Source organism: Clarias gariepinus, chromosome 14 (assembly GCF_024256425.1).
Source record: "Clarias gariepinus isolate MV-2021 ecotype Netherlands chromosome 14, CGAR_prim_01v2, whole genome shotgun sequence".
Lineage (NCBI taxonomy): Eukaryota > Metazoa > Chordata > Actinopteri > Siluriformes > Clariidae > Clarias > Clarias gariepinus.
In genome coordinates this window covers 11,474,883-11,500,122 of record NC_071113.1, presented here as the reverse complement: position 1 = coordinate 11,500,122, position 25,240 = coordinate 11,474,883, and the positions used below count along the sequence as shown (strand labels likewise).

Sequence of the window (25,240 nt, the reverse complement as noted above, 5' to 3'; positions counted from 1 at the left end):
TATATTCAATGCAACTTCTTTACAAATGGTCAGAAAACAGCATTTTTTTTTATATAAAAGTAAAAAAAAGTTTTAACTTTAAAGAATAAATATGGTTACAAAGACCTGCCAAATAACGTTAATCATAATAATAATAATAATAATAATAATAATAATAATAATAAATTTTTATTATTGCAGTTAGTCCTTAGAATTGCTTATAAACTTTGCGCAGCAGATTATCCATGGAAAAATGTCAGCCAGGTTGACATCAAACTACAGATTTTGAAAATGATTATTAAAAAAAAAATTTATCTCATGGTATCACACAAACATCCGTCGAGCCATTGCTGCCGCCAACAAACAGCTACAACTACACAGCTGATAATATCAATATGTCTTCCCCTTTTCCAACCTGAAATGGTGAAAATGCTTGTCTTGTGTCAGAGATTTTTCCAGTGGTAAATCAGGAGAACTGAAAGCCAACATCGCACACGTACGTATACATTCGAATCCATTCCGAGGTTAACCTGATGCCAAACTCACCTGCACCGCGACCACAGACAGCACCTCCACGGAGATCCTGTTAAACTCATCGAAGCAGCCCCAGGCACCTGTCTGTGCCAGGCCTTTGTAGATGTTGCCACAGGACTGTGGGATGACAGAGACAAGATAGGACAAGGAGACATGGTGAGAAAGTTAGGTTCTGGTTAGAGTCTCAACTGAATCACTTCAGAACAGATGACGGGGAGCAGATGCGGTGCGACGGCCAAATCATAGTTACGTCCAGACGTTCCCTTTTTATCATCTGAGTCATAAAAATGCTGCATAATTTGCACTCCTTCCACAGCCAATAAGCATCATTGTCCTGGTGTTTGTTAATAACTCCATGTTTAATTTGTATTCAAAGAGCATCACGTAATAACCCTAAGCAGAGCAGCAGAGCCACTTTACAAGCAGGGAACACAATAAAGTTAAATATCAAGGGAGGAAGAAATCTGACACAAATGAGTGCTGAATGACTGCAGGTAGGTGCCATACTAAAGCCCCGTCCCCCGCTGCGTTTTTCTTATTAGCCTCTGTATTAAATATTTTCTCTCTCTCTCTCTTTCTCTCTTACTCTGACCAGTGTTATACTGCAGCACACTACCACGTCCAGTAATGATGCGGCAGCCTCGGCAGGTACAAGCTGAATAAAGAGATTAGTGCTGTGTCTCTATTGACTGTCATATTATATGGTTTTTTCTCCCGACTAGTGAACACGGCGACAAGCAGCGACAAGGCCAGAATACTGAGAAGATAGGTGACACGGCTTAGGAGGTAAATAAGCCTAGGCATCAGAGCTTCACTAATCTTCTGGCCTCCATGTTGGCAGAGGACAGCTTTGCCTTGCTTTAATACACAGCTCAGGAGATGATAGACAACCGAGAAAAGAGGAACGGAGAACGAGAGAGAGAAGGACCTGTGCTGCAGGGTATAAGCAGCGTTAAAAAAATAAAAAAACACACACACATGCATCAGCAAACCTGCAGTGACCCTAATTTCCTCTTAATTAAAGCAACATGCCAAGAATTGTGCTTGAGGTGAATGCAGATGCAAAACAATTTCTTGGAAAGAAGAAGAAGGAAATAAATGACTTGAGATATACTGTATATGCATTACATGTACACAGTGTGTGTTCACCTTGTAGTCCATCTGCTCTGAGCAGTTGAAGACGTACACCATGATACCGAGCGCTCGTCCCAGGTCCTTGGTGGTCTCGGTTTTCCCCGTGCCTGCCGGACCTGCTGGGGCTCCGCTCATGGTGAGGTGGAGAGACTGGGTCAGGGTGATGTAGCATCTGTAAAGGTCACACACACAAGCATATCCACACAATATATCAACACTCACTCACTTATTGTCTATACCGCTTTATCTTCTATACAGTGTCACGGGGGCCTGAAGCCTATCACAGGAGGCATGAGGCGAGGTGCACACTGGACTGGGTGCCAATTCATCGCAGGGCACACACATGGCCAGGAATCAAACCTGGGCCCTGGAGCTGCAAGGCGACGGTGGTTTAGTGCTGACCTCTAAGCAATATCAATTTGGCAAATATGAAAATCAGATATTCATATTATTTGGGGACTGAAAAAATTGCCATATCCTTGCCTTCTGTAACTAAACATGAGTTCACACAGAGCCTGGTTTAGTCACCAGTAAGTGCCTGTAACTCCTGCCCATTAGTTCCCAGAAACATTTTCCCTAATGATGGTTTATGATTATAGGAAGCAATCACCTATCTTACACCTTTAGAGCCCCCGATGCATTGTGGAGCCATCTGCACCGCCAGCATTCCTCCGCACATTCATCTCACCATGGATGAAAGCCAGAGCTCTGACATGGTCAACGGAGTATTTCAGTAGCTATGAAACCCCCACCACCATATGCTTGGTAAGACGCAGCGCCATTGATTTCTCCATCAAAGACATGCTTTTCGGCTTTGTTGTCGTTTCAAAGACACCCAGAATCCTTTTGGGACATTTTTAGTATAAACAGCTTGCTGAAGAGCTTCAGCAACTTGCTATCTGCTTTTAACAGGAAAGTGTTTAATGGGACACTTTCTTTCTTTATTGGGCTCTGAAGCTTGTGCTACAACTGTGATGAGCTGAGTGTGTGTGTGTGTGTGTGTGTGCGTGTGCATGCGTGAGTTTGGAAGACTAAAATCACAAAGCTTGAAAAGGAAGTTTCAAGTCCTGTCTTCCTGTCCACATCTGCTTGCTGTGCTTACACTAGGTGACTCATTTACCTAAACTGTAAAGTCACCCTAAACTTTATAATTTGCATAAACTTTATGATTTGCACTTATTTATGAAACACTTCCATGCCCAACTCTCATACTTTCCTTAGATGATCATTTTTACTGTCGATACTGTTTGATATAATCAAAAACACTGTCCTGTGGTTATCCCAGGATTCTTATTATTCACAACACCCTTTCAACGTGCTTATTATGTTAGCCTTCACTCTTCTCCAGCTGTATACTGTAATGATTTATAATCCCACTATCTGGTGTCGCCCACAACGGTCTGATTCCCTTTTGAATCTGGTTCCTCTCGAGGTTTCCTCCTCGTGTCAGTTCAGGAACATTTTCCTTGCCGTTGTCACTTCTGGCTCGCTCATTATGGATCTAGATCTGTATCGGGATTTCTGTAAAGCAGATTTGTGGCTATGTCTATTGTTAAAAATGCTACAGAAATGAAATTGAATTTAAAATGGATTATTGTTATTTTATTATAATTTTTGTTGTATGAAGTCTTTTGGGAGGGAATGCATTTGAGTGAGCAAGCCGGTCAAAAGAGAGAAAACTGTCACTGCGAAAGTTTTGCTGTGGGTGGCTGGGAGAAAATATTGTAACAGGAAAGTGATATTACATCAGAAAATATCAGAACTTATACTGAAGCCATATGCAAATGTCTGGTTTTATTAGACTGGTTTAACATCGGAAGTAATCTAAGTTTTCGGGCATATCTAATTTACATGATGCATTTTCAAGAGAGGAAAGTGTATGGATTTTTTTTTTTTTACATCTTTTTTTGGTTGTTAAATTTAAACAGCATATCAAGTGGTTCATTTTTTAAAATTATTATTCATTCTTTCCTTTTTCATCCTGGCAAGCATCAAGATGGATCCTGAGCCTATCACAGGAACACCGAGCATGATATGGGAATACAGTATACCCCAGTCCATCACATGGCACCATGCAAACTCAGAATTAACTTAGTCAGTCCAGCTCCTGGCATGTTTCTGAGATGTGGGAGGAAACTGCTGGACCTGAAAGAAACCCACATACAGTAGGACATACTCTACACTGACTAACTATGACACCACTGTGACACTATGACAAGTTTGGGAAAACTTTTTTTTAGTCAATTGAAATTTAAACGCCTTACATACAGTACTGTGCAAAAGTCATGAGCCACCCCTTCTATCTTTACTTTAAATGAAGTGGATTAAAATAAAGAATAAATATTTGCGAATTATACGAAGATACAATTAAAAAAGAAAAAAAGTTGTTTTTTTGTGTACCAACCTCAGCAGCAACCTCATTTCCCCTCTCATCTGTTCCAATCACTCGTCATTCGGCATCACCAGTACACTAATCACTTCCTGATCATCTGCACCGGTACACTAATCACTTCCTGATCATCTGCACCGGTACACTAATCACTTCCTGATCATCTGCACCGGTACACTAATCACTTCCTGATCATCTGCACCGGTACACTAATCACTTCCTGATCATCTGCACCGGTACACTAATCACTTCCTGATCATCTGCACCGGTACACTAATCACTTCCTGATCTTCTGCACCGGTACACTAATCACTTCCTGATCATCTGCACCGGTACACTAATCACTTCCTGATCATCTGCACCGGTACACTAATCACTTCCTGATCATCTGCACCGGTACACTAATCACTTCCTGATCTTCTGCACCGGTACACTAATCACTTCCTGATCATCTGCACCGGTACACTAATCACTTCCTGATCATCTGCACCGGTACACTAATCACTTCCTGATCATCTGCACCGGTACACTAATCACTTCCTGATCATCTGCACCAGTACACTAATCACTTCCTGATCATCTGCACCAGTACACTAATCACTTCCTGATCATCTGCACCAGTACACTAATCACTTCCTGATCATCTGCACCAGTACACTAATCACTTCCTGATCATCTGCACCAGTACACTAATCACTTCCTGAGCATCTGCACCTGTTCCTCTCTGGTTTATGCCTTAAGTTGTTTATTTATGCTTGATTGATTCATAGGTCACGGTGTGGCTTAACAAACAAAAACACTCCTCTGAACTGGTCAGGTACTGAGAACGAGAGCAAAAAAACGGCCTTTTCCTCAAGCCTATTCCTCAAGACTGTATTAAAAATGCAAGAAGGTCTGGCTCGAGACTTTTGCACAGGGCCAAACTTCAATTTCTCACACTTATAATTACATTATTTGACTGTTGTTGTTCTTTTGGCTGCAGCACACCATCTGATTTGCACATTTAACTTGGCAAAATTTTTTCGCCAGATGCCCTTTCATACACAGCCCTCCGATTATTATTATTTATTTTTTTTTATCCAGCACTAAGAATGTCCTGCATCCTTTGGGCCATTCGCTGGCGTTGGCTGAAAATCGAACCACATGTCAGGTGAGAAGATTTACCACTGAGCCACCAACACCCCAATCACCGTCTTTTACTATTACTGAATAATTCATAGTATCTACTGCACAATCTGCTTTACGATCATTAACCAAATAAAGTGGGCTTTCAAGGTTAATATTTTTAATTAGTGTATGTTATGGAGCCAGATTGATTACTGCAGTGCACTTTATCTCCACTCAAGTGCATCTCTGATTAGGAGGAACTTCACACCGTTATCGACAGCAAACTTTAGACTTTCACATAAAGATTCGCATCACGCCCGAGAGAGGCTCTGTTGCATTCACCTGTCTGTGAGCGGCGTGATGACGAGACGTGGCGTGTTGCCCAGGTACTCATAGGAGTAGAGAAACTGGGCATCGCAGATGTTGGCGAAGCAGTGCCTCTCCTTCTCGTCCCATCGGTGGCGCAGTTGGGACAGCCATACGAACGCCTGCGAGTTCTCCACCTGGGAGTGAAGGAACCAGATTTCATACAGAAGTTGTAGAAAGTCTCTTCAAGTCATGAGAAAAGCTACATCTGCTAAGAATTTCGAAGTTTTCATACACGTTGGCGTTAGAACCAATTTGCACCCGCCAGACCGTGTTCGGCTAATACTCGGCACCACGCAAGGACGGCGATTATGGAGGATTAAAGACGAGACAATGTAACACCTGAGCGGTGAAGAGAAATTATCCAGAGGCTAAGACATTCTCTTCACTTTGCTTGCATTAGGATTTCTATTTGACTTAGCAGTCATTACTGAAGTAAATCCATAAAAATGAGAAACCATAAGGGAGCACAGTGAGACTTTTCACTAAAATAATAATATGGAATAATAATATAATTACACAGCAAATAATATCGTATGCACATTTCTTAATGAAAATGTATTCCAGGTCCTCCTACTGAAGAAGATAATGCAGTGCTGGCTCTGTAATTTCACTCTCTATGTGCTGACTGTGACAGAATACACAATGATTCTGCAGAGACTACAGCCGTTCCGCTATATATGGTAACTGGATGACGTTAAGGCTGACGGCGGTACCTTCTGGGCAATGATCTTTGCCACTACATCTCTGGCGTGGACGTCTATAGTGCAGATGGTCATGACCTTCTGTCTGTCTCCGGGGCTGAGCTGCCCAATCAGCATGGTGATGAGCGTGTTCAGCTGGCTCACTTGTTTCTTATAATATTCCTTCATGGCGTTCTCATAGCCCTCCTCGAGCCTGGCGAAGGCCATGCCAACGTCTGTGGTCCACCAGATCTGAGTACAGGTGAGTGCGACCTAACAGGATGCACACCCAAACAGATAAAAGCATTTAAAGAGAGCAGGCTTAGGTTAATAACTCAGCACAGGAATTAATCGGTCTGAACGTGTAACGCTTAGGGATGCTGAGCCACTTTAATAAACACAGTCATTGTACATAAAGATCTTGCTAATTTTCCATAAGCTTGCTATGAGTTTTCTTGTTCTTCATAAATATTCTTGAGAAAACTGTTTTGTGAATGTTAAGGATCTGTTTAAGGGTGCTTGTGCTTACTTGAGCAGGATAGTCAAACAGCCACTGTTCTCTCGGCTTCTCCTCATAAGCTACAACAGCCTCTGTCATTTCATGGCGCACAGTAGCACGCATCGTATCCAGGACTCGATTCAGCCATAATTCAACCTGCAAAGCAAAAGTGATATAAGTTTATTACTTATGCAAGGAGAGTCATGGTGAGTAAATGTTCACTCACGCACTCACTCATCATGTATACCGCTTATCCCACACAGGGTAGCAGGAGGCCTTGAGCCTATCCAAGCAGACTTTAGGCATGAGGTGAGGTTTTCAGACACTACCGGCAATTTCGGAATGCAAATTAACCTAATCTGCATGTCTTAGGAGTGTGGGGGGAAACCGGAGTACGTGGAGGAAACCCACCAACATGCAAACTTCATGTACCGTGCCGTCTGAGTAAGTGATATCTTATAATATAAGGTATTATTGAATGAGGTATTATCTTAAGTGCATGCTCTGGTCAGGAGTAAGTCTCTTGTTTCTGGTAAGGAACACTGGGCATGTAATAGAACACACCCTGGATTGGATGCCAGTCTATCAGACACATTCACACACCCATTCGAGTCAATCTATCTAATGCCATGGTTTTAACCAAACCAGCTTAATTAAATTCAATTTTATTTGTATAGCGCTTTTAACAATTGACATTGTTGCAAAGCAGCTTTACACCGTCAAAAGAATTATTTACATTTGTATGAAATGTAAAGGGTGAATCAAAATGATTAAATTGTCCCCGATGAGCAAGCCGAGGATGACGGCGACAGTGGCCAGGAAACACTCCCTGAGATGGTAAAAGGAAGAAACCTTAAGAGGAACCAGACTCAACAGGGAACCCATCTGTTAAAGTTAAAATGTCCAGATTGTTCCTGGAGGATCAGGTAGACTGTAGGAAACTCTAGTCCTGAAGTATTGAGCGACTGAAGTCACAAGTCCTCAGAGAACAGCTGTTTGCATCAGCCAAGGACAGGGCCGTCTTCGTGGAAAAGACGCAGTGAGCTTTGCAGTGGTGGCTACAAAGAGCCCAAGAGCTGCAGTGGCCCAATCGAAAACCAGGAAAACATAAACAGACATGCACAATTTAAAATTCTGTTTTTTTTTTATATATATATTTGTGTGAGACTGTAGAGAGTACTATACTATGAGGGACGTTTCTCCTGGAACATAATTTTTGAAGAAATGTAGCATAATTCTACAACAATATTTCATATAAAGTAACAGCCATTGCTCCTGGGGCACAGAACACCTTAAATAATTAGAAATGATGTTTTCCATTATCTGAATATACCTGGCCAGTGCAGTCGCAGGGCTCATTGAAAGGAACGTACTCATCCTCCTTGCTATACATGCCCAGCCCTGATTTACTGGGGTTGCCTTCTCCATCATTTTCAAACTTCATCTTTGCCATGTTATCAAACAACTTGGACAGATGCCTTTGAACCTGAGGGCGGAGAACAAAAAGCTCAACTAAAAAGCATGATGTTTGCATAGCAACATTTATATCATCATATATCACAATGGTACCGAATATGTCTTCGAGTGCACCAATGATACGAGCAGTGATCAACACTGCCATCTAGAGTGTGATGCCAAGTGCTGCATGCAAAGTCTAGTTTAAATACCCATGCTGAAATCAGTGAACATGAAACGCCTTTATATAAAGCAGGATGTGTGTGTGTTACCTGCTGAGGGTTTGTGCCGTTGGACAGAATGTCAAGCAGATCAGCAGACGAGATGAAGTAGAACCTGGGGAAAGCCAGCCGCTTGGTATCAAGATATTCAGCCAGAGCCTTTTCACAGAGTGCCAGCCTGTAGGAAGAAGCACAGTACCGATAAGATGTGTTTGTAGCTTGTACTTTTATAGATGACTGAAATACTGCCTGGGGGTTATACATGATATGAATGGCCACACTACATTCATTCGCATATTGCACTGCTGTGAAACTGTGAAAAAACAGAAACGATAAAAAGAAAGACATAAAACAAGCGATGAACCTGCTCTGAATATCCTCCAGTCTGTTATAAAGCCCAGGTTTATTGGTGGCCTCCACAACATTGGGCGTTTTATGAGCATCATAAGCCAACTCTTTGAAATCTGTGTCAATGCCTTCAAAGCGCATGGAATCCTATGAGAGATTCATGAGAGAATTGCAGCGGTAAAATTATAACCAACATTACTAGCAAACATCTGTGTTCCTGGTTATTAGAATACCATGATAATTATCTCGACGTATTCAGCCAAAAGCATGGTTTTAAAAAGACAAACATTTCCATCTCAAACTGAAATCAATGAATGCACTGCCAGTGGGTAGGACAAGATGGTTCTCCAGTCAGTAATGACCTCATTAAGCTAGGCCAAGTCCTCATTACAGGCATCTGGTGCACTCATTGATAACAGATTCATTCTGTGGTGCATTTACATTGCCTTTTTGGACTGATGGTGTTTATTTGTGGTGTGATTATTCATGCATTAATGATGTGTACGTGACCAAAACAACGCACGCGAGAATACAAAATCGGGAAACAAATATAAATCAAAATGTATCCCAAACCTCAGGTAACTGTGAGCGGATGTCCTCCGAGCCAATGAAAATGCTCTCCAGGTGTGACCAAGTCCTCTGAACTTCAAACCAAATCGAGATCACAGAGTCAGCTGCGGAGAGCCGGCGTTGCCAAGATGACACCTCATCCAAAAAGAAGGCAATGTACTTGGAGGACATAAGATTTTGAAGCTGGACCTGGTTGTCCTCCAGGGTCTCAACAAGTTCCTCATCTGCTTTCAGCAGAGGGACATTGGTGCGAGGGTGGGACTCATAACCAAACTCCATTGCCGTCCATGTGGCATCCAGCTCATTCAGGACCTTCTCCATGCCCATTTCCTTTACAGCCCGGTCCACGATGGCTCTCACCTCATCCTCAAAGCAGTGCAAATTCAGGTTTAGAAGATCAGCCAGAGTGGTGTCTCGGTCCATGGTGAATCGGACCCCCGTGGCCATCATTAGCTGTTGCCAGTGTCTGGGTCGGATGGCTGGGTTCTGTAGCTCGGCTACAGCACGCAGAGATGTCAGTGTGTTTCTTACAACGCCCTCCAGACCAGTAAAAGCATCCCATGCTCGTGCCTCTTTGTCCAGAGTCCGCATATCCTTGGAGACGCGCTTGCACTCCATTTCCATGTCCTCCACATTGATGTCTCTCCATGGTGTAGTCCGCCAAGACTCAAGACTGAACCTCATGGCCATTATCATGTCCCATAGCTCTTTTAGGATGGACACCTCTTTGCGACACTGCTTGAGTTGTTTGTAGTCAGGGATGTTAACTTCAAACAGGCTGGCTGACTCGATGAGTCCGGCCATGACTGATTCCTTCTCTTGAATCTGTTTGTGCGCGAAGTTTAGCATGTGGTAGGGGTTTGTGCTATCAAACCTAAATGTAAATAAAAACGGGATGGTCATGCCTGTCCATGTTCATTCAAAACTAAGTAAACATCGTCAACATAAACAGGCTAACCTTCACTGACTTTGTCAATGCAACACCAATTGATGGCTATTATAAGAGGATAATATTTAAGATCAGTAAGGTTTACCAAAAAGGTCCTTTGGTGCGGAACTGCTCCCTGAAAGTGTGTTGCTGTACATCGAATGCAGCGCACTTTCGGCGCAGGTTAGCCACCTCATTGGCCTGCAGTGGAGCCACATGTTGCTTCATCGCTAGAGCTTGTTTCTTCATATTAGTCCACTTCTCCGGCAGTTCCTGTGAAATTAAAGAGAGTTGGATTGGATTTCAGTAGACTGAGTGTGTTGTATTTTATTGTGTGTAGCTGCATGTTGCTTTAAATAGACCACCTTTGATGAAGTATTTAATCAAGTGCATGCTTATATGGGGTTTGGGAGTGTACTGTCTCAATATTTATAAAGTGAAATACCAGTGCCGTAACAGCTTTATGGCCATTTGGTCGTATTGATGGTTTAGCCTTTTTATGAACGCAATTACCTCTAGCTGTTTATACACCACTTCAGGAAGTTCCTGCTCATACGTCTTCAGCAGATCAATGGTTTGCTGCAGAGGCTCAAACATTTCATCTGTGGCACTCTGTCTCTCCTTCACTGCCATTAAGTGGCCCATAATCTCCACCAGACCAGCATAGTCTCCTTCTTCCACCTTCTTGCTAAGGCCTGTCTCAGTTACCTTAATAAACCCTTCAAGATCTGACAAACTGGAAAGAGAAAGAAAAAAAAGCATCGGAGAGAAATGAAAGTTATTAAATCATCGCATAATTTTTTCTTTGCAGTCTACTGAGCCATGTCTACTCCTATATCAGCTTACAGTATTATTACATTTTTCACATCAGAAACAGTAAGCTACTGTACCTGTGTGTCACATGGTCGATTAGGTGCTGTTTGAACATGAGGCTCCACTTTTTGATGATATTGAGCAGAGCACTTTTGAAGGCCCGTGCATCAACTCTCATCCAGCCTTCAAACACACACACAGCCTCTAGCTTCTGCACTTCTTCATACACACTCTCGTAAGAATCCACCTGCTCACGGAAGCGCTCCAGGGTCGGGGGGTTCTCAGGGACGCCGTCCTCCGCATGTGCCTCAATCTCCTCACTCGTCAGTGCGTGGCCGTAAAGCAAGAACTGCTGCATAAACTCCTTCCGATCATCGATGTAAAGGTAGCCGTAACGCTCAAAAGCATTACTGTACTCGCAACATTTTACCATGACCCTCTGTACCCGGTCCATTAGAAGCTGACGCATGTCTGCAAGATCTGCCATGTCCTCCATATCAGCCTGCAGACATCGATTGCCCATGTTTCAGAAATAAGCTCTACTTAGAACCTGAATTAGAACTCTAGCTGGGGTTTTCAACAAACATTAGACCAAATTCTTTCATAATACGTTTCGGATAATGAAAGATAACATGACAGTTACCTTTTAATTTTTAACCATTAGTACTTAATTGATTGCAGTAAATTTTACACATCCTTTTATAGTGGTTACATTTTTTTACTGCCCTTTTACCCCTTATTAGCATGTTACCAAATCATATGACCAGCATTATAAACAGTTCTGACCACCATTTTAACATTTTAAATGCTATCCTCCTCTGTAAGTATACATTTATACAGTTAGTATTTGTTATTTTATTTGATTTCCCCTATTTTTATCTTATTTTACTTTATTCTGTTGTTTCTTAATTTTTAACTTTGTATTGTCCACTTGCTGCCATGGCAAAACAAATTTCCCACTTGTGGGACTAATAAAGGTTTATCTTATCTTATCTTATCTTATCTTTATCTTATCTTAAGTCGTCTTTACACATTCATTGTTAAACCATGGCATCATTTCAATGAGTAAAGGATTCTCTGCCTTCATCAAAACAATCCCATTAGAAATTTTACTATGATAAACTATAGTAAATACCATAATATAGCAAAACATATTATACATACCTTACAGTACCTGTGGTACTTCAGACCATAGAACTTCATAATGGCACTCCAGGTACTGTGGTAGTACTATAGTGTATACCACCATATTTTTTGCAAATACCATGATAGGTACATATACTATGGTAAAACCTTGTTATATGGAATGTACAAGTCATTGGTCTATTAAAAAGTTTGCTCTGCTATCTGGTCTGCTAAAATACTTTTTCAAGTAATAGTTTTGATGTATATACTGGTGTCACGCCTTCTGTCAACTATTCACCAGAAAATGTGCTACAGAACACATGAAGTAATTTATTATGGACAATGCATTACCTGGTAATGTGTAAAGCTGTTAAACTCAGCCAGCCGTGGTACTAGAGAGGAGATCCTGTAGATGTCATTGATGAGACCCTCTACTAGATCATAGAAGCCATCAGCCACCCCAAACTCAAGCGAGGGATGGAAGACTATTTCAGGAATTTCTAGATTTAAATGAACTTCAAATAGTGGAGCCAAGCCAGGTGTCTCATCTGCTTTATGCCATTAAAATAATTAATTGAAAGTATTAGTCTCCGTATGAGCAAAACACAAGAACAATCACAGACTTACTAGAGTCATTTATACATTTTAGTGAGGAAAACAAAGCATACCAGTATTGTCCAAAAAGAATTTAAGAGAGCTTTCTATGCTGTTGAAGAAGCCATCTATAACCATCTCATCAATGTACTCCAGATAGGACCTCCAATCAGCTGATGAAGGATCTGCTTGGAACAGCGTCAAGTTTTCCTAAAATGCCCCCAGAAAAGTTTTATTATAAATTTAATACATTTATGATTTTATTATTTTTTTTATTTCTCCACCACTCACCTTTAGTAAGTAATGAATCTTGGCCCCAGAAGTACGAATCTGGCCATAGATTTTCTCCAAGCACTCCTGCTTGTCCTCCAAATTAAGAAGAGTGTCTTTCTTTCCATCCTTCCTCTCAAATATGGGATGAATCCAATTCTTCATGATGCTGTGGATCTCTTCCACATTGTCTTTTGTCCTCTGAAGTCGTTTTTCAAGATCGTGCACTGCATCACGCACATCTTGGATGTACTCCCAGATTCCTAGCGTGACACATGAGCTATGGTCATGACTAAAGTTATTAATATAACAGATTATGTTACCAGGTTTTAAATGACTTTTATGGTTGCTGTAAATTGTCACTGAGGGTATGCAAAATTAAAAAGCTTTAAAGAAAACTGCACGTTTTTATAATCAAGTCTTTTAAGCTTTTCAAGTAGTATACACCGATCAGCTTGTGCCACTTGTTCAGCAGTTTGACTGCTCAACACCTCTCAGGGTGTGCTGTGGTTTCTAGAACCAAGATGTTGGAAGCAGATCCTTTGCGTGCTGTGGGTCTCAGGGTGCAGACTCCATAAGTCAGACTCATTTGTCCGGCACATTCCATGGGTGCTCAGTTGAACTTTGCTCTGGGGAGTTTGGACGTTCGGTCAACAGCAGGCTAAAACCCCAAGGTTGTCGACTGAACATCCAAACTCCCCTAATACTACCACAGTACTGGTGCAGTGGGTGTTCTGTTGGGATTCTATGATTGCCAGCAGTGACTTTTTTCTGTCAGATGTGTTGTATTGGCTTTTGACAATCTGCCATTTGGTGCCTACAAGCAAAAGTGAGCCTTGGGTACCAATGATCCCGTTACCGCTTTGCTGGTATATAGTTGATAAACAGTGTTAATGTTACAGCGGAATAAGCTATAACTGATTTGTCTTGTTTATCATTGTATTTGCTCAGTATTCTTTGCGTTAAAATACTATACCTTTGGTTGTCCAGTTGATGGTGTTTTCAGCATCCATCAGTTTGATGTCAATGTTTTTCAGCTGGTTCTGGATCAGAGGGAACTCCACCTCCAAAACCGTCCCCATCACTTTATTGTACCAGCCAGTCATGAGCTCCAGGTTAGCTATATACTGCCGGAGCTGCTCCTTGTTGGAGTAAATATTGGCAGCGAGTTCTGGAATATCTTCGTCTTGCCTTGCTTCCAGGTACTTTACCTCTCGTAGCACAGACACCAACTGAAGGATAAAATCAAAAAGTACCATTTCTATATAAACAAATGCTGGAAAAAATTATTCAGTCTATTATAAAACAATGTGGTTCCATACATCTTCACTTTTTATAGGAGGTTTTTATAATGTCTATTTGAAGGCACAAGGCCAATTTTGTCAAAAAGTGACATTTCAGTAAAAAAAAATGTTAATACAAATTACAGATAAATATAAGTAAAAAAAGAATAAAGAATGACTGTAAGGACTTGTAACATGAGGGTGTGATAAGTTATACATTGATAGTGGAATGTAGGCCAAGATTTTCAAAAGGTTCCTGGATGTGTTCTATACAGTTACAATTAGGAAGGAGGTTTTTTTTTGACAGAAAGGTTCACAAGCCATCGAGTTGAGGCTAGAGGTGTGCATCAGTAACAGAATCCTATGGGAAGCAACAGAAAAGTCAAGCAAGTGTGAGTTTTTTCTCTTTTATGTGGGTGTAAGCAAGCGGACAGATATGAAGTTTGTGGGCGTAAGCAAGCATTCGAATTTGAAGCTTGCAGGAGTGAAGAAACAGTCAGATATAAAGCTCATGGGACAACAAAACAGTACATTAATAAAAGTAAGCATAAATAGTGCATTTACAATGTTTTAGTGAATTTAATTAGGGCTTCCAAATGTTTATGCCTAAACTTAGGGGAAATAAAACCAAATAAATGCATTAGGAAATGCCTAAATACACAATCACTAAACCAAATACATACAGTACATTATTATTAAGAGCACTGAACAGATGCAGTTACAAACAGTGACACTGTATTACACCTCTACAACTGAACTGATATTCAGACAGAAATAATGGCTTTGAATTTTAGTAGTCATCATAGGCACTTTGTGGATCAATTAAAATTACTGGTGTTTTTTAATCCACTTGCTGAGTGTTTACTGGAATGACTGTGGTGGGCTCAGAACTACTTCAGCAGCAATCGTCATTCACTGACATACGACCATTTTTAAAACATTTGCATCATTCAAATGTTTTACTGTGCCTAAGAGTCTCATCGCCGCACTGTGCTTGAAGTCTTCTGGAAATATCTGTCCTTTTTACGTCTTTATTCATGAGAAATTTCATCATTTTCCAACTTATTTTGAATGCTCCTTCAACAATTACTCAAGAATTGCCACTGCACCAACTTGATATCAACAGCTACAAACTAATCATAAAACCAATATGGCCGGTGTTGTTAAGCGATCATAATCGAATAGCAAAACTGTCCATATCCATAATCTTATGGATAGTTCAAATCTGTGGGAAAGGCCACTAACTCAGAGTAATTCTTTGTGTTGCAAAGAAAAATAGCTGAAATTGTGATTATACAAAGCAATAAAAGAAAACACAAAGGTAGAGAATAGTGCTGGCTCATATACAGTAAGTGTTACAGATGCCTATACTATAGCCATATACAGTAGCAAATTAAAATTAGGTGCAAAATAATAAATACCCTTAAACAAGCAAAAGAAAATCTAAAACAAATAGTTTTATAACTAATTTTGATTTGTTTTGGGGTGCGCTGACGGTACAGATATCTGCATGTAAACATGACAGTAAGAAGTCATTACCTGTGGGTTGAAGTTGACACTCATAAGTTTAGACACTGGGTCTCTGGATATCAGGGGCTGGTTGAGATTATACTGGGATTTTTCACCCACTGATTCGGTCCATCTGTTATAAAGCTTAGAGGAATACCTAGAAGTGGATACAGTACATGGATAAACCATCTCGTTAAAAATAAATGAGACGTAAATGAGATGCTATTAGGTGCATTTCGTCAGGAATAATTTTATAAACTTAATACTTTATATTGAAAATGGCACCAGTCATTATGCAAGACTGACATCAGGCTTATACCATCAAACAAATGGGGAGTCAAAAAAACAGAGAATGAATTTTATTTAATCCTGCAAAAATAATGGAACAATATTATAAAATATATAAAAATTAATATATATATATATATATATATATATATTGTTCTAGCTATGTATTTTCCTCTATTTTTAAAGTGTAAAAAGTTTGTAGTTTTTAAAGAAAAACGTGGCAGATGGACATTGTTATCGCTGATGGGTAAGGTTTTAAAATCAGTTCCAACAGCAGCATGAGAACTGGAAAAGAAAAATAATTTTCCGTCTCTATGTTCTTTTTATATTATAATGAACTAAAATGATCTATAATGAACATGTTCGTAATATGATATCACACAGCAATACATATTGTACATACAGTATGTGCACTACATCTGTAATTCATACAGAGAGTTACTGGTTTACTAAGGAGTCAAAAAATTGCACCACTATTCCCTCAGTGAAATTTCGACATGGTGCACTTATTAGATCCACCAGAGATCCTCTCGGAGAATTTTCTTCCCCAGCGAGAAGCTCAGTACTATATGTGACAAACGTTTAAGTAATGATTCCGTTGGTTGAAATCCAAAAAGGCATCATAAAACAAGATCCATTTATTACAGAACAGGACCAGGAAGATGTATTTGGTCCCTACTTCTAAAGTAATCTCTTTTACGAGCTTATTGTGAGAGCCTTTGCACACTGGTCTTCATTGGAATTCTACACAGTGCATGGTGGCTTAATTGTCTTATTGCGGTTGCAGCACAGAGTCCTGAGAAATCAAATAGCTCTATGCTACACATAAATCATAAGCTGCTGTGTCAAGAAGTAATAACTAGAGATGCCCATAATAGCTCTAACTAGATTGCTTGCGTAATTGTAGTGATTACCATCAGGTCTGTGCCACAGGGTAATTCATCATATGGTTTTAATCCATGCAACGACATGTACACACATACACACACTGCATGAAAACAAATGTATGTACTAAAGTGCACACATGTTCATAGAAATGTGGACTACAACTCCAGCCATGTGCTACCCAGACATATTTGTTAGAACTTCTTGACAGAACTATTGTTCTTTCGGCACAACTGAGAGAATAGCGGGAGCTTGAGAAAATGAGACCGCTGTGTAATAACCTATAACTACTTGCCTTCTAAATGAGCAAATAAATCATGCTAGGTTCTGGAACTCTATGTTTGTTTGTTTTTTCTGTATTTTTATTGTTGCACGTATGCTACAGGCTGTACAAAAAAACATATGTCTACCTTGCAATAAAATGGAGTTCAGTATCTATTATAAAGGCCTCCATGCTAAGATGAAGTCTCCACTGCATACAGGCAGGCAAATGATAAAAAATAAAAATAGGTATGAAGAATGTACTACTCAATACATTGCTTGTAGACAAAACAAAACATTAACAGACTAAACAGCAAGGCAAATTTGGGGGGTGGGGGGTCTAGTGAGTAATGGTAATGCAAGCAATAATGGGAAAAACATAGAACATAAGCTGGAGGAGGCAAGCTGCAGCTGGCATTATAATTACCTTTCATTTTAAAGGAAAGGACGTTGGTGACTCACCGTTTAAGCAGCATCATAATTTCCTCATATTTCTGCATGACTTTTTCTCCATCTGCTGATTCCATACATCTATTTATATTAAAAAAATAAGTCAGCTGATAAGGCACAACTATGATGTCATCAATAGTAAGCATACAATGCAACACATCAAACCAAGCTGAATAATCTCAACATCTAAAAACATTAAAATAAAAATCCACAAACACTCACGGGTGGCTGATGGCCTGGAAGTTGTTGTATGGGATCAGGAGGCGCTCTTGTAACTGCTGGGCCCATTTTAATCCACCTGCTACCACTGGCATGTTCCTATTGACCGGGGTGTAGCCTAGTATGCACAATGTACGTAACATTTCAAGAACTGTAATATATGCATCACCTTAACACACAACTCCAAACACTGCATTTGATTGCTCCTAGGAAGATTTAATTACAAGAACAACCTTTTAAACAGCATAGGCACTATTTTTTACACCATAGTACTGATTCTCAAATGTGATTGGTCAGACTATACTCAATCACTTTGTCTTATAATGATGGCTGCCAAGCAAAACACAGAATTATATTATCATGCAAATTCATAGTAATATGTATACATTTATGGCCAGAATCCAAGGCTTATACAAATTTTAAAAATGTTTTATAGTTTGTGTGCATGTGTGTACCTAACCTTTAGTTGGTAAATAACGTCACAATAATAGGAAAATAAAAACTCTGGGGTGGTAAAAGCCACCGCTACACATCACACCATCCCACTGTTAATCATTTTCCTGTTAGAGCCCACCTTGTCATAGTTTATTCCCGGGATAACACACATCTGCACTGCTCGCATTTTTTAAAAAAGAATTACTTTAATTTAAATGATATAAAATATAAAGAAATGCATTTTATACCTATAGGATTCATAGGAGCTGTTCCCAACATTTTAATATGCAACATATTAATGTGGCTTTTTGCTAATATTTTAGCCAAAAAAAACAAAACGCTTTTATGTTTTCTTCATATCTCACCCAGTTGCTCCTCGGTCTGCGTGTGTTTTTTAAAAAGTGCCTCGCAACAGTCAAGCTCCTTGTCAAACATTTTGACGAGCACAGGGTATCTCTTTTGAGCATCAGCTGCTATCAGAGGACGTTCAAGCAGACTGCCGAACATGTCCAAAATCTGCAAAGCAGAGACACCAAATACATGTATGACAATGCAATGAAACCAAAATAAAATGTGATGTATGAATATGCATGGTGGTGGCAGCTTGTCTTCAGCATAAAAAGCTGGTCAGAGTTGATGGAAAGACGGATGTTTACCTTCCAGCAAGACATTAACCCTAAACATACAGCCAGAGCTACAATGGGATGGTTTACTGTAGATCAAAGCATATGTACTGTAAGTGTTAGAATGGCCCAGTCAAAGTCCAGACCCAAATCCAATTGAGAATATGTGGCAAGACTTGAAAATTGCTGTTTACAGATGATCTCCATCACTTTCCTTTCACTTAACGGTTAAACAATAAGTTTCATGAAAGATTTCGCACTCTGTTAAGAATCTGCACTTAAGTCATAAATTTCAGGTTGCATTTCTAACAGTTTCATGAAACAGATATCCAAAATTCATAGAGAACCAATAAGAGCCAGTGAATCTACAGTAAACATACTAACTTAATGTATAATCCAAGATTTAAAAAAATGCCATCATTTACCCATCACTCACCTTAAAGGCATGCTCGAGCCCTGAAGCATCATCAAATGCCTGACAAAAAATTGCTCCAAGGCGTCGATCTGTGTCTTTCACCTTCCAATCAAACTCAGCTATATCTGTCTCAAACTCCTGAAAAACACCTTCATTTAGTAAAGTATACTCTGGGCAAATATTTTTTCTGTATAGGTTTAATATATTTGATCTACACACCATACTGCAAATATCAAGGCAGTCATAAGACTTCTCTGTGAACATTTTGTACGTCTCCAGGAACTCCTCGTACAGCCAGACAACCTCCTGACTCAGAGCTCGTCCACGAATGCCTCCGAACTCGACTTTCTCCAGTTTCATCATATCAACCACATTAAGCAGTAAAGTCTGGAGGAGATTTTCCAAAATTGGCATGTATTGGGGAAAAGAGAAAAAATAATAGTTTATATTAATAAGAGAAATTGTGTGTTGTTGTTTTTTATATATAGCATTGATGCTAAACAGTAAAAAAAAAACAAAAAAAAAACCAAGGTTTTACTCTATGGCTTTTAATGGCATAACTATCTCTACACTCACCTCAATCAACTTTAGCCGGTCTATAAACCGATCCAGTCGTGCAAACACCATGGAAGGCGAGAAATCCCAGGGCTTTACTTCCATCCCGTTTTTCTGGTACTGATTCAAGCTGTTTCGTTTGTCATGGAAGATCCCTTTGAAGTGTGTAAGCACATCCAGAGTACTTTCCACACGTGAAAGACTCTCCACCACATCACTTTTCAGGATGTCCTCTGGATTGAGATGGCTCCGAGCCTTCACACAAGGTACCGAGAAGTGTAAAAGAGGATTCGTCTTTATAAAGTCTGCACACAACATCTAAATTAAACTGAGCTGCCATTTGCAGTACCTCTTCCCTTATACTCTTTGGTCATTTTATCAAGTACCCTTTCCATATAATAAGTTACTTTGTAGGTGTGCTGTACGGCATAACCTAGGCACAAGTGTGTGGGTTAAAGGTGGTAGTTAGATTGGGAAATCCAGGAATTATTGTGATGCATTTTAGTAGGAGTGACTCAAGGGATAATTCACATTGACAGAAATTAATTAGGGGCTCAACATAGAACTTACCATCATGAAGGGTAGTAATCATCTAATGACAGGACAGTGACAGAAACCAGCCCAGACCGAGAACATAGGCATATGTCAAAACAACTCAAAAAAAAAAAAAAAAAAGGCACTGAGAACCAGGAACAGTTAGTAGCATGTTATGCTCACTGCTCTGGGAGCCTGGCTTGCTCTGAGAGGGAGAGTTTATGACATGTACAATTACTGTCTTTTTAAGCTGTCCTCAGCTTATCTCCTAGTTCCCTTCTATCCTATGCACCAGAGTCAATTTGCATTAAATTGACAGTTGAAAAGACCTGACAAATTGAACAATATTCAGCAATTGTAAAGAGACAAAGTGCATCAATATGGCAGTTGTACCTGATAAAATTGCAAATGAATGGAGGTTAAAATCATACAATATTTGTTCCTTATATTGCAGCAGCCTACGTTTATAGGACAACATTAGTTACATCTTTTTATTTTGTTTTATTTTTAACATCTGGTCCTTTTTGAACTGTTTCCAATCTATCATAACTACATTAGCAAAGGCTAATGGTTTAATGTGAATTACTAGTTGCTTAGTAGCCATGCTTGTTTCCCGCTTTGCTATGATACTGTGGGGCTGTAGTGGTAAAAAAAAAAGAAAAAAGAAAAAAAGAAAGAGGTTGATAAACTATGAATGATGTGATCAAGGTAAGGCAGACCAAAGGTAAGTAAATGCTAGTCAGAGGTAAGTAAATCATAGTCAGTGGTGAGCATATGCTAGTCAGAGGCAAGTAAATGATGTGGATACATGTCAGAGGTGGATGAATTATATTTCAGAAATTTACAGTAGGAGGGGTGTAAATGCTGTTTATGTGCATAAATGCTAGTCAGAGGTGGGTAAACCTAACCCCTGGGAGTATACAGCAATATTGGCCACCTGGTACCTGTATGTGTAGTCCAAGATATATATATATATATATATATATATATATATATATATATATATATATATATATATATATATATAATAAACTGGAAATACTGTATATGTAAAATACATGTTATTTTGAATAATAAACGGCCTTTAGATATAAAAGAGATAAGAGATTGCAAGTGCTAAAATTAAGTAATGGAACAAAAATCAACAGCCAGCATAAACCTTTAAAAATCACATCCTGCACTTATTATTTTTAATTAAAGTGACCCAGCAATTGAAAAACACACCTGTTGGATGAGCAGGTTGCAGACCTCTTGTAGGAGCACAATCACTCTGGTTGGAGTGTTGTAGTACTTGGAGTTGGCCCACACCAGACACACTGTGTGCATAAAGGGAGCAAGTCGTCCTTTCACTTCGCTGAAATCTGTGTTCTCTATATCTTCTGTAAGTCGCTCTAGAGGCTTCAGGAAGATGTTAATGTCCCTTGCTTCTTCTAAAGCTTTAAAACAGGAACACAATGCACAATCATCAATACGTTTTGTTTTGTTTAGAAACAAATTAAGTAAATTTAGCAATTTTGGAAATTAGCAATATAATAGGATTTAGCTTTTACCTCCGTTTGCTAGCTGTAGCATGTTTATAAAGGCAGGATAGTAACTACTCTCCATTGCATCCAGGAGCTGTGCCATTTTGGTCACTTTAGGTGACTTAAATTGGTTGTGTATACACTCAAGGTCGGCATATCTGGTAATAAATTCAAAGAAAATATAAGATGATGTGATGATTAAAAGTTAGATTGGTTTAAGAAATAACATTACTGACCTATTCTTCCAAAAGTTCAGCTCTTTGTGTGGCGTGGGGTTTTTGCCCTCCAGCAGAGGCTCAGACGAGTCTCTCTTGAGAACCTCGTGAATCTGATGACTCCACTCAATCACCATGGATTCAATGGAGTGGATGATACTTTTATCCACCAGATCTCCCCTAAGGCATTAAGAAAAAACTGGACTGTTTGTGTTTGCCTCATGACCAAAGATCTTTCCGCACAGGATACAAGCATTACTGTATGACATATTGAAATCCACTTTTATGTCTTCAGTCAGGTAAAGAATGTAGCTCAACTGAAAAGGCCTTCAAGACAGATAACTTTTTAATGCAGTCATATATTTCACTTTTCATAGCTGTTGATATGACAGCTTCAATTGAGTATACACTGTTAAAGTTTCCATACAAACAAAACAAGCCATATTGAAGTCACAGAGCAAAACAAAACGAAAGATTGTTTCGTGATGATTGTACACAGCTAGCCCTCAAGGGAGTCTCTCGCTGAGCTAAGATCTGTCATAGTTGATGCTTCTTGCTGTCATGTTGCACTGAGGTGTGTATAAAGAAATGTCAGTGGCCACAGGTGAACCATTAACAATGCACTGCAGGAACAACCCCGAGGAAACTAATTAAAAAGTTCAAAATAAAACTCTACTGAGCAGTTAGGTCAAAACAATTCCAAAACTGACAGTCTCAATTGATGAATATTATGAATGTAAAATAATATATATTAAAAAATGCACCTTATTTCTCTTTCAAAAGCTGCTTGTTCAATTCTTTCTGATCCTGCAGGAAGAGGAAGTAGGGTTTTGCCTTTGACTTGCCCAGACATCACGAACACGCTGGATTTCAGGGCATGAACGTGTCGCATTAGGTCCTGAGACATGACGTGTGGCCAGTGGCAGTGGTTGTCGGTGTTGAGCAACACAGGAACCACAACCTTAAGGGGTAAATAGTTAAAAAATGAACACTAAAATATGAATAGTGGGACTAACACATACAGTAGTAAACAAAATTGCTTGAGTACTTGGTATTCCATTTGCATGCACCAATGTACAATGAATAGAGTTTGTAGACATACTTCACTCACAGAAATAAGATATTTATATTTTAATCCATGCACCATTAGATATTTATACTTTAGTATAAACTTCATAATCTCCAAGGACGCTCGTAGTGACATTCCGTGTGTACACCTACCAGTAATCTTCAAAATATGATAAGGCAGGATACCTCATGGAGATTTCTTTTTTGATCATTTTTTTTTCTTCTTTTAATATTTGGATAAACTAGGAGGACATGTATGCATGTTACATGTCCTCCTATAATATGTAGTAATAAAAATATCAAAACCCAGCATAAAAATTTCAATGTTATGATTTCTTTCACTCATAACCAATGAATTGTCATACACCTAGCAAATTTGAAGGACTAAGCCCCACCCACTTGTGACAATCAAGTATGTATCAAGGCATATTTTTTAAAAATATTTCTTACACATAAAGTTGCTATTTATGTGTATGGATTTATTTGACATTACTTTGACTAAAACCAATATATATGTATATATATATATATATAATACAATACTATTTTTATAGACAAATGTTTGCACATTTTATAGACAAAGCACTTAATAAATAGAAAATAAATACTATAAAATAAATAATAAATAAATTAATAAATATTAATTCTCTAAAAGTTCAATACAAATAATATTAGATAGATTATAGATCATATATATATATATATATATATATATATATATATATATAAAACCTCCAGAGTCAGGGTTTGGTTTTAGTCAAAGGAAATGCCAAATAAATCCATACACATAAATAGCAACTTTATGTGTAAGAAATATAAAAAAATATGCCTTGATACATACTATATATATAATATAAAATGTACATGTAATGTAAGTGGACTGGTGAGGTCGAAAAATCTGATCACGTGGCATAAGACCCATATGCATATTAATGAATTTTTCCACGGAATGAATAACTAATTATTAGGCATATTGGTCTACTGTAATCAAATAGCACATTACAAACAGGAAACAAGCAAAGTTACTTTAGTTAACAACCTAAATGACTCAGGCGGCAATGAAAAACTGACATAAATGTTAATGAACTCTCTCGGAGTCTGTAAAACGCACAAGTGAGAGACCTTAAATCTTTAAATGGCTTCCATCATCCACAGCCTTACTACTACACATGGCTGCGTCGCAAATTCCACACATCTGGATACAAAGTGCACTAAACAGCGCGTGAAATCGTCATTTTATACCCTTTGAAGTACACCTAACCTCACGGAGCAATTTGTAATTCAGCCAACCCAAAGCGTCGTTGATGGGTCACTTTACGTACTCTGCGGAAAAAGCGTGCGGCGCGTGAGCACTAAGTGACGCTCTGTACGCACTTGAAAACTTTTCTCACCTCTTGTACGAAGGCTGAGAACTGCTCCAGGGGCGAGTAGGACATGTCTCCGTACATCAGGTCCGCCTTCATGGTGTCAAAGGACAAGGCAGTTCGGCTTTGTTTAATGAAATAAACAGCTTTATTCTTTGAAGTCAACACAAATCCATCAGAAGGTACAAGTTGTCCGGCGGCATTGAGATACACCACCAGCGCTGTGTGGTCGGGTTTATCCAGAAAGTCCTGGATGATCTGTTTCTGCTCCTCCACACACACGCATTGTCGCCAGCGCTCCTTTTTCAGTCGCAGGGTTTTGAGCACATAATCTTCTATAAACTCAAATCTTTTCTCAGTAGCTGGCGACTCGTCCATGTTTGCTGAGGCGTTGATCAGTGACTATAGTGTAAGGTCCATACCAACTCATTGTGCCCCCTTTGGCTCCATAGTAACCCAGTGTTTGCATTAATGAGCCGGTTGCTCAGGGACACTCTGGTCTTTCTGCTCATTCTTCTCACAGGTGGATGCACACATCACTTAGTTACTCTCTGTGTTGATCTCCGGGCTCACTTTTGGCATTCTTGACACATTTTTA

General features: G+C 39.3%; 1 protein-coding gene across 2 annotated transcripts in view; it reads right to left on the bottom strand.

Annotated features, from left to right (window-relative positions):
* The window catches only part of dnah9 (dynein, axonemal, heavy chain 9), a 103,315-nt gene extending 78,295 nt beyond the window's left edge, over nucleotides 1-25,020 (bottom strand). The window contains exons 1-28 of one of the 2 annotated variants that reach the window (XM_053511471.1): nucleotides 24,670-25,020; nucleotides 22,975-23,171; nucleotides 22,232-22,390; nucleotides 22,023-22,153; nucleotides 21,697-21,908; nucleotides 19,960-20,193; nucleotides 19,603-19,770; nucleotides 19,405-19,521; nucleotides 18,711-18,861; nucleotides 17,914-18,028; nucleotides 17,704-17,772; nucleotides 15,838-15,964; nucleotides 13,992-14,247; nucleotides 13,037-13,278; nucleotides 12,820-12,955; nucleotides 12,503-12,702; nucleotides 11,104-11,528; nucleotides 10,727-10,949; nucleotides 10,320-10,486; nucleotides 9,289-10,159; nucleotides 8,732-8,862; nucleotides 8,419-8,545; nucleotides 8,025-8,177; nucleotides 6,722-6,847; nucleotides 6,226-6,465; nucleotides 5,486-5,646; nucleotides 1,663-1,819; nucleotides 526-630 (exon numbers count right to left, since the gene is read on the bottom strand). In XM_053511471.1, the coding sequence (XP_053367446.1) occupies nucleotides 526-630; nucleotides 1,663-1,819; nucleotides 5,486-5,646; nucleotides 6,226-6,465; nucleotides 6,722-6,847; nucleotides 8,025-8,177; nucleotides 8,419-8,545; nucleotides 8,732-8,862; nucleotides 9,289-10,159; nucleotides 10,320-10,486; nucleotides 10,727-10,949; nucleotides 11,104-11,528; nucleotides 12,503-12,702; nucleotides 12,820-12,955; nucleotides 13,037-13,278; nucleotides 13,992-14,247; nucleotides 15,838-15,964; nucleotides 17,704-17,772; nucleotides 17,914-18,028; nucleotides 18,711-18,861; nucleotides 19,405-19,521; nucleotides 19,603-19,770; nucleotides 19,960-20,193; nucleotides 21,697-21,908; nucleotides 22,023-22,153; nucleotides 22,232-22,390; nucleotides 22,975-23,171; nucleotides 24,670-25,020 (5,751 nt within the window). The remainder of the gene's footprint in view (nucleotides 1-525; nucleotides 631-1,662; nucleotides 1,820-5,485; nucleotides 5,647-6,225; nucleotides 6,466-6,721; nucleotides 6,848-8,024; nucleotides 8,178-8,418; nucleotides 8,546-8,731; nucleotides 8,863-9,288; nucleotides 10,160-10,319; nucleotides 10,487-10,726; nucleotides 10,950-11,103; nucleotides 11,529-12,502; nucleotides 12,703-12,819; nucleotides 12,956-13,036; nucleotides 13,279-13,991; nucleotides 14,248-15,837; nucleotides 15,965-17,703; nucleotides 17,773-17,913; nucleotides 18,029-18,710; nucleotides 18,862-19,404; nucleotides 19,522-19,602; nucleotides 19,771-19,959; nucleotides 20,194-21,696; nucleotides 21,909-22,022; nucleotides 22,154-22,231; nucleotides 22,391-22,974; nucleotides 23,172-24,669) is intronic. The other variant, XM_053511472.1, reaches the window with a different exon arrangement.
* Between the last annotated feature and the right edge of the window lie 220 nt (nucleotides 25,021-25,240).